This window comes from Emys orbicularis, chromosome 2 (assembly GCF_028017835.1).
Source record: "Emys orbicularis isolate rEmyOrb1 chromosome 2, rEmyOrb1.hap1, whole genome shotgun sequence".
Classification (NCBI taxonomy): Eukaryota; Metazoa; Chordata; order Testudines; family Emydidae; genus Emys; species Emys orbicularis.
This window is the reverse complement of record NC_088684.1, coordinates 279,206,466-279,216,404: the sequence shown is the minus strand read 5'-3', so window position 1 is coordinate 279,216,404 and position 9,939 is coordinate 279,206,466. Positions and strand designations below refer to the sequence as shown.

The 9,939-nt window shown below is 51.2% G+C and overlaps 1 protein-coding gene across 1 annotated transcript in view; it reads right to left on the bottom strand.

The window, feature by feature from the left end:
* Nucleotides 1-8,776, bottom strand: part of LMBR1 (limb development membrane protein 1) — a 135,644-nt gene extending 126,868 nt beyond the window's left edge. Inside the window, exon 1 of the mRNA XM_065400140.1 lies at nt 8,714-8,776. Within this exon, the coding sequence (XP_065256212.1) occupies nt 8,714-8,776 (63 nt within the window). The remainder of the gene's footprint in view (nt 1-8,713) is intronic.
* Nucleotides 8,777-9,939: the final 1,163 nt, after the last annotated feature.

The following is a 9,939-nucleotide window of genomic DNA, read 5'->3' as shown; positions in this document are numbered from 1 at the left end:
ATCTCTTATACCCAATAGAGAGAAATCGGTGAACAATGCAATCAACCCCAGGCTGTTCACCATGTGCTACGCATTATTCAACATTAGGCACATGGCACCTTATACTGCCTTTTTGCCTTGCTTGCAAAGAACGACATTAAGTCAGCCTTCTGCCTTTTCCCAGGCCACCCAGATGACTGCGACCTCTTTCATGATCAGCTTTATGTGGACAGAACAATGCCCATGGGCTGTGCTATTTCATGGGCAACCTTTGAAAAAATTCAGCACAAGGCTAGACTGAGCAGTCAGGCGGTGTGCAGGATGCCAACAGGTGACACACTATCTGGACAATTTTCTGTTTTCAGGCAGGATGAGTGTAAGGGGCTCCTTTGGGTTTTTCAGGAGCTGATGGGCAAATTGTGTATTCCCCTAGCTGATGAAAAAACGGAGGGACCTGAAAACACATTTATGTACCTAGGTACGGAGCACAACACAGTCCAGGGGCAATCCCACCTAAGTTGGGACAAATTCATGGCGCTAAAAATACATATGGTTGTTAGAGTCAGCAGGACCAAAAACATTTGTCTAAGGGATCTCCAATCCCTGTTGGACAACTTGAACATTATATGGAAAGTCATAGCCTCCGGGCATGCCTTTTGTGAGCAGTTTGCTACTGCTACTATTGAGATATGGGCCCACACCACTTTATGAAGGTCACTACAGAGATGAAGGAAGACCTGGCACTGATTCCTCACTCACTGTAACAGGGTGTCTGTATGGAGGGATGTTTACATGATCAAGGCTGACCTGCAAGTCCATTCAGGTGCAGCAAGCAGGATAGATTTTGGCTTGTATTTCAGGGAGCACTGGTGTGCCCATGAGTGGCCCCAGGAATGGAGGGAGTCTGGAGTTTTGAAAGACATCACGTTCCTGGATTTCTTCCCCATTCTGGTCACTATTCAGGATGGGGAGTTAAAGGACAAGAGGATGAGGTTTTGGTGCAACAATCAAGCGGTTAGTCACTTGGTGAACTTTCAGTCCGCTAAATCTGCCAGGATAATGAGGTTTGTGAGGACTTTCGTTCTCCATTTTCGCCAATGCAACATTCATTTCACTGACAAGCACGTACCTGGGCTTACCAAAGGCATAACTGATGTTCTCTCTCAACAGCCAGTCGACAGATTCAGAGCACTATCATCAGAGGTCACAGAGGTACCAAACCAGATGCTGGCAGCCCTATGAAATCTTGGTTGCTAGAAGCAATATCCACAGCCAAGGGATCATTGCACCATGCATCTGTTTGGCCTACATGATGGCGTTTGAGGCATTCCAACCATTCAGCGGGCTGAGAGTCTCCCCAGGGCCCGTATCTCCAAAACCTGGCAGTTCATGATCTCACTACATAGGCAATGGCTGGCACCACCGACAACAGCTAACAAGTTAGCTGTGGTGTCCTTTGACTGCGGGTCTGTAGGTCATCTGGACCCCTGTAGGGGATTCATGGCCCATAGGATGCTGGAAGGTGGGCACAGGCTGCTGGGACACGGAGCAATGTCAGGAAACCAGTGACCTTGCAGGTACTAAGGCAATCAGTTGAGGTTCTTCCTCGCATCTGCCATTCAGGGGTGGGCGGGTGTGAAGTTGTACTCTTCAAGGAAGCCTTTCTGTTGGCTTTCTTTGGGGCCTTTCAGGTCAGTTAGCTGGGGCCTTCAGCCAACAGAGACTCTTCAGGGCGGGCTCCCAAACTACATGACGTGCAGTGGGAAGGTGATTCTCTATAGCTCAAAGTCCACAGGTCAAAAACAGATCAAAGGCGGTTCAGCGAGGCTGTTGTTCTGCACCGTTCTGGTAAGATGAACCTGCATCTGTACAGGAACTGCAGACATATGTGGCTCGATGCCAACCCAGCGAGGGGGGGGTCCCCTGTTTCTACACAGTGACCATTTTTTCCTAACCAAATTCCAGTTTGTGGGAGTCTTTCAGAAACAGCTCTTACTCTTGAGCTTGCCACCAGGAGAGCATGCCTCCCACTCTTTCTGTACAGGGGCCTCAACAGTGGCTACCCAGTTGGGCATGGGTGAGTCAGAGGTCCAGGCTATCGGACACTGGCAATCCAGGGTCTGTAATTCCTACGGCAGGTGTCTGAGGGGAAGGTAATGCAGGTGGTGGGCTGTAAGCACCACAGGTTTTAATCATGTCTGCTTCCTCCCCCATGTCGATCATAAAGAATATATTGCAGCACACACAGTCGAGAATAGGGATTTGAGAGCACAGCATTGTGCACTGGGCTTACAAGAGAGCACGTAATTTGGAGAGAGGCTCACAGGTGGACATTGGAAGGGATGCGATTCTGTATTGGCATGGCAGACAGGGCATATCCTGGGACCAGCTCATGCCCTTCTTGCATGGGCTGGCACCCTGGGAGGATACGCCTGACATCATCATTATCCACCTAGGGAAGAACAACCTGGGAATGTGCTCCAACCTCAAACTGATTTTGAAGGTTAAGCAGGATATTGGACTGCTGGTGAACACAGTTCCCAGTGTGGGGATAGTACTGTTGGAGATGTTGGCCCGCAAGGTTTGGCCGACTGCAGTACACCCACAAAAAGATGGCCTACAGGAAGGACCATAGAAAGTAGAAACATGGCTGCAGTCCCAAGGTAGCTCTATTATCAGACATGGTCACGAAGCTCAGAGTATGGCTGAGCTTTATCTAAAGGAAGGAGTGCATCTCTCTGATATAAGTGCAATATGTTCCTAGATGATCTCGGTATTGCGCTGGCCAAACTTCTAGGTAGCCCATGCAGGGTGGGATGGAAGCAGCCCAACTGATGCTGGTGCCTCCTTGTGGCAGGTGCCCCATGCAGGAACGCCACTGATTTAGGCTCCAGATCCAAAAAGGTGACATAGTGGGCATCCCAAGGGCATCTCTTTATGAGATGGGAGTATCATATCTAAGCCCTGCAGCAAACAAACTGGAGCAGGAGCACTACCCTGGGGGACTGCCCCACCAATGTACTTGATGGCAGTGCTCTCTGGGGGTCGAAGTCCCCTGTCACCTCAAGCCCTGGAAGGAGGAGGGATGCTAGCAGACAAACGGAAGTGCCCTTAGACTCTCCTAGTGTGATGATTGGCTCCCCCGATGGTGGGAGCCCACAAGAATTGGCAAATGATCAATGGGGTGCGAGTGACTGCAGTGGACTGTCCCCGGAGGGGTACCTTGGAGGTAATTTGACTAATAAATTTGTGGCATGGTTAAAACCCATACCACATGTCCTTGCCTTCTTCCATGCAGTGAGTACACCAATCCAGGGGAAGAGAGAACTCCTTTACTAACGAAAAATTTGATCATATGTCAGTTTTATTTTACCTGTTTTCAAAAATGAAACATTTAGAACAGGCCAATTATAATACAGAAATTATTAGATTAAGGATTTATTTAGGAGTTTTATCAAACCACAGAACTGTAATCTAGGAATTTCATGCAGCTGTTTTTAAAAAAGAGCATCAGAAATTATTTCATTTCTTTATCTACAGGAATTTTGTTTTTTCCCTTCCTAAAGCATGCTATTGGGAGAAACAAGAACTACGCTTTCCTGACACAAAACAGAGACTATTTTTATTTGTATCACACAATCTTTAAAACTGCTAAAATACTAGCAGATTTGGTAAAGTTCACTCACTTGTATACTGTCACATAATCCATCAGAAATTCACTCCGTTATAACACTATGTAACTAATGCCAAACTCTTCCCTTAGTTATATCACTACCTCCTACCCTGGTTTAAATTGATGTTATATGCACACATCAGAAGGTGGAGCATATTATCTCAGTTGTGGAGATAACTATGCACAACTCACTGTTAAAATACTGGAAAGTGGTGGTATTTAGGTTACAGTACAGTTCCTGATGTGAATGTTGTGTGTATTGCCTTGATTAGCAGGGGACAAGACTCAGGGTAACAGGAGGGTGCACAAGAGTGTTACTGTGTACTTCATTTTGCTTCAGGAAGCATTGGGGAGATAAAAAGCAATTGTGCTGAAATGATACTCACCATATACTTCGTAACTGTTAAGAGGTACAGGAGGCTGCAGGGAAGCTGCATGGGGAATACACTCTCACTTAGCTATAGATAGGGACTACTTTTATTTCTATACTTCTAAAATGCATTTATGAGACACTCTGGCCACACTGTACATGAATTTAACAAAACACACATGAACTACCTCTACATTATCCCTTCTATCAAAACCCTGAGAAAACAGATGGTCTTGCACAACACTAAAGATCAGTAAACTGGCTCAAGAATATGAAAGACAAGGTGGATGAGGTAATGCTTTTTTATTTGACCAACTTCAGTTGGTGGAGACAAGCTTTTGAGCTTTACACAGCTCTTCTTGAGGTATGGAAAAGGTAAACAGCTAAATACAAGGTGGAACAGACTGTTGAGCATATGAAGTTAACAAACATAAAATGAAGTGGGCAATGAACACCTCAAGAATGGCTCAAGAATAGAAATAATAGAATATTCACTGAGAATACTTTGCCTCAGTTATCTAAGGCCTCGGCTACACTTGAGAATTCACAGCGCTGTGAAGCGCGAGTGTAGTCGCGCTGCCAGCGCTGCGAGAGCTCTCTCGCAGCGCTGCGAGAGCTCCACCTCTCCGAGGGGAATAGCTTGCAGCGCTGCAAGCGAGCATGCAACGCTGCAGGCGCTGATTACACTGGCGCTTTACAGCGCTGCACTCGCTGCACTCGGGGGGGGGGGCGTTTTCACACCCCTGAGCGCAGCAAGTTGCAGCGCTGTACAGCGCCAGTGTAGCCAAGGCCTCGATATAGGTACCGCTAGCAAGATCATCAAGTAACCTTAGGCTATGTCTACCCTATGGCTTATGTCAGCAAAATTTATGTCGCTCAGGGGTATGAATAAACCACCCCCCTAAGCAGGGGTGTGCACAAGGGGGGACAAGCAGGGTACGGGGGCCACCAGTCAGCGGGGCACAGAACTCTTCCAGGGTGGGGAAAGTGAGCTCCGCTGACACCAGGCCAAGGCAGGAGATCCAGCTCCTCCGGGCTGGGCGGGAGAGCGAGCTCCACCAGGACGCAGGGGGAAGGGAAGAGAGCCAGCTCCTCCAACCCCGAGGCCGAAGGAGGGAGAGCCAGCTCCTCGGGTGGCACAGAAAGTGCCCCTCCAAAAGTGGCCAGTTTTTTATTTCTGTGCACGCCCCTGCCCCTGAGAGACATAAGTTACACCAAAGTAAGTCCCAGTACAAGATCTAAGCTACTGCTTCAGGGACATTTATGCATATAGGTGAGTTAATCTTTGCTTAGCTTTTGGCAGGTTTTGGGCATCTACAGGCACTGTATACCGTCACACTGGGCTGTACAGGGAAAGGTAACATGGAGTCATGGTTCCAGTCTCAGAATGTGGGCACCTTCACGAGGCACAAGAGGAAGCATCACATGTGGGAGCAAAACACAGGCAGGGCACTGATGGATAAGGAGGTACACAGGAGCCCAAGGACTACATCTACACTACACACCAGTGTCAGTGGCATGTAGTGTACATGTAGCTATATGCTGCAGCGAAAAGCAAGCTGCTTCCACAGTGCAGTGTGTGGCTACACATGTCAATGAAAGACTCCAGCAACAGGGAGGCACCGGGAAAGGTTCTGCTGACAGAGCCTTTCACTGAGGGGAGGAAAGGCTCTGGCAGGGGTGAGGAAGCTGGGAACCTCCCCGTGGCAGGCAAAGGCTCCAGCAGCAGAGAGCTCCCCAAGCTTTTTCCTGCTGCTTCCCCCCAACCACAGCCTTTCCCCACTTCTGGAGTCTTTCCCTCTAGTGGGGAAAGGCACTGGCAGCAAGATAGTACACTGCTAAAAACAGCAGCCTAGATAGGGCAGCACAGCTTGGACGAGTAGAGTCGCCATAAGATATGTACTCACATACTTACCCACACTCTTCATACATGTCTTTACTTGCCTCAGGCCTGGTCTACACTACCCGCCTGAATCGGCGGGTAGAAATCGATCTCTTGGGGATCGACTTATCGCGTCTCGTCAGGACGCGACAATCGATCCCCGAATCGACGCGCTTACTCCACCAGCGGAGGTGGGAGTAAGCGCCGTCGACTGGGAGCCGCGGCAGTCGATTTTGCCACCGTCCTCACAACAGGGTAAGTCGGATCTGATACGTCGAATTCAGCTACGCTATTCGCGTAGCTGAATTTGCTTATCTTAAATCGACCCGCCCCTGTAGTGTAGATGTAGCCGAAGTCATGCCTCTTTGGCTACGCTGCTATTTATACCCATGATAGGGGGACTACATGGGTAGAGGTACACTATATGCCGCCAAAAGAAGAGGGCAGTGTAGACATACCCTAGGAGTGCAGATTAAAGGAAACATAGAGGGGTCATGAATGGAGCAAGGGAGAGAGGGCAAGGAAGGTGGGTGCTCAGGAAACTTCAAGCCTTTCTCTATACTGAAAAAATCCTCCTCCCCTGTATCCTCATTTCCCCGCCACTATTTGCTATTCCTATATCCCACAGTGATGGAAGTCTCACTATCACATACATCTCCTACAGATTCGTTAATATGTCAAATAGAGGAGCCATGTTTTGTGGGCCTCAGGATCTGTTGCAGTAGGGACCCCCTCCAACAGACCTTTTGCACCAAACTTGGTTAAACTTTTAGCGCTCACTTAAGAAAAACAGGAGAAAATATATAACTTGAACCAGCTTCAGTAGAGTCCAAACACTACCCACAATATATTACACTTTAACAAAAAGTTCTACACCTTTTTAGAAACTATGGAAATGAGTACTTAAGGGATCCAGTCAGGTTCCCACTGCCAAATAATCCATTCACTGTCATCCCACCTGATTCACACAGCCCACCCAAACTTAATATCGCTGTCTAATAAAATTGACAAATATGCCACCACAAGTTACTAGATTATGAAATCACATTCTTATTCAAGGGATCAATTTTCAAATATAATCTAGTAATGTATATACCTTTGCATATATGTTTGCAAACTTTATAAGAGTGGTATGGGTCAGTATGAAATGGTACGTTTCCAGTACATAGCATGTAGCTTTGACTGTAACAGTCTGCCCCCACTTTACAGTACTTATGTATGCACCATATACTCCCACACGTGGCTGGGGGAGAATGAGACAGTACAGAGTGAGATCCCTACCAGAACCCTCTATCTATGTGTATTGTGGCATCTGGTTGTTTCCAGAGGTGCTTGGGGCAGTAGACACCACCCATATGCTCAGTGTATTTCTGTGTTTGACTACGGGGGAGAGAGAGGAGCATGGGACAGTACTGGGGATGGCATGAAGGGGGATTTTAGGGAGGTACGAAAGGAATGTATGCCCTCTGTACACACTGTGTACTCCTACACTTGGCTGAGGAGAGAAATGAGGGCAGTTGTAGGACAGCATGGTAGACGGGTGGCAGGACACATATAAATACTGTGTATTCCTATATTTGACTGGTAGGAGGCATGATGCAGCAGCATGAGGGTGCGGGTGGAGTACAGAACCATAGGGATGCAATGTGTCCTCTGTACACTATTACTTATCTGTGGAGGTAAGGTTAAGAGATGCAACAGCAGAGAGGGTGTTATGGGGGCACAGGTAAGCCTCCCCAGGCACACCATGTACTCCTGCACCTGGCTATAATGGATAAGTCATGAAGCAGTATCAGAGGAAATACAGGGTGGCTCATAGGGTAAGTTGGAGTGGCACTATGGGTAAATAAATAGGTAGTATTATAAATGGAGGGCAGTATGAGGTGACAGAGTGTGATATGGGGCAGTATGAGGGGAGGGAGGAATAGTATGAGAGGATGTAGTGTGGTAAAATAGGAGGATACAGAGACGGCAGTGTGAAGATGGGATATATAGGGCAAGCAGGATAGTGAGGGCACTATGAGGGGGTTATAGAGTGGAACAGTGAGGGGCACTATGAGTAGATTAATGGGGAGGTACGATGGTGGTAGGTTACAAGGCAGGCAGGATGGTCTGGGGCAGTGTTAGGGAGTTCACGGGTAGGCAGGATGGGGTTGAGGAAGAATCACAGAGAGGGCTGGATAAGCAGGATAAGGATGGGGATTCCAGAGCAGGTAGGATGGAGAGGAATGGTATGAGGGGTGCTCTAGGGCAGATAGGATGGGGAGCACAGGGGGTTTCCACTGTGGGCAGAGGAGCAGGGGTGGGATGCAAAGGAACAATATAAAAGGGGGTTCTGGAGTGGTGAGGATCGGGGGGTTGGTATGGGGGGAGGTTCTGGGACAGGATAGGGGTAGGTATGGGGGTGATTCGGGGCAGGCAGGGGATTTGACAGCAGGATGGGGGGAGGGTTCCAGGGCAGGCAGGATGAGGGGTGGATGGGATCAAGGAGGGGGGCAGGAAAGGGGTCGGTATGAAGGAGGTTGGGGGGGATGTGGGGGTGGTATGAAGGAGGGTTCCAGAGGAGACAATATGGGGGTCAGAATAAGAGGGTTCCAGGGCAGGTGGGATGGGAGTGGTTCGGGGCAAGCGGGATGAGGGGAAGTGGCATGAGGGGGGCAGGATGGGGGTCGGAACGAGGAGAGTTTCCAGGGCCGGATGGGGGGACGGTGTTACAGGGCGGGCGGCATGAGGGGCAGGATGAAGGGGGGTTACAGGGCGGGCTGCATGGGGGGATGGGGGTTCCGGGGCGGGTCACCCCCGTACGCACCGTGTACTCCCGCACTTGGCTGTGGAAGTTCTGCTCACGAATTGTCACCTCGTCCGCTTCCATCCTTCATACTCCCGCAGCCCCGGCTCGCAATGCCGGCTGCGGCCGCCGCTTCTGCTCCTGCCCCTCCTGCGGCGGGCGGGAGACCATGGCCAGCAGCAACGCCAACTGCTCCCCGGGTCCCTGGCGGCGAGCGAGGCGACAGGAGCCACCGACAACCCCAGCGACGCTCGCTATCTCCCCGGGGCTGTCACCGTCCGGCGGCGGAGGAGGGGAAGGCCCAGCCTCTCTGGCTGCGTCACAGCGCGGCAGAAGCGTCCGCTGCGCCACCACTAGCCCAGCCCCCGGCCAGGGGCGGGAGAAGGGCGGGGCCAGCCGGGGCTCAGGGGGCGTGGTCAGAACAGCCCCGAGGGCGCGAGACAACGGGAGGCGGGACCTGAATGGTCCCCAAGCGCCGATGCCAGGGAGGAAGGCGGAGCTAGTACGAGCGCAGGGGGCGGAGCTAAGAGGAAGGCGTGGCTAGCACTACCCCGAGATGAGGGGGCAGGACAGCGGGCGGGGTCAGCACTGACCCAAAAGTGGAGCGGGGCCAAAATGGCCCCCGGGGCGGGGCTAGGTGAGTAGGCTGCGCCCGTTCGGAAAAGAGGGGTGGGGAAAGGCGGAGCTAAACTATAAAAGCTGGGCGCAGGCGCGAGCGGTGATAGAGGGGAGAGGAAAGGGAGCAGTGGGGAGGCGTGGCCTAGAGACTAGTCTCTGATTGTCACGGTTGTAGCTGATGAAGTGGGTTCTAGCCCACGAAAGCTTATGCCCAAATAAATGTGTTAGTCTCTAAGGTAGTGGTTCCCAAACTGGGGTTTGTGAACCCCTGGGGGTTCGCAGAACATTACAGGGGGTTTGCCAGAAAAATTTCACTAATGGCGGCCAGAGGACCCCGGCATTGGAGGCAGCAGGTGGGACCTGGTTGCAGGGCAGACAACCAGAGCCCCAGGGAGAGCGGGGCTGGGCAGTTGGGGCCAGCAGCCCAAGCCCTGCCCCCATCAGCGGGGGAGCCGGCAGCCCGAGCCCCAGCGCTCCGGCGGGGCTGGCAACCCCGAGCCCAAGGGAGAGCAGGGCTGGGCACTTGTGGCTGGCAGCCCGAGCCCTGCCCCTCTCAGTGGGGGAGCCGGCAGCCCGAGCCCCAGCACTCCGGCGGGGCTGGCAGCCCCGAGCCCGTTGAGAGCAGGGCC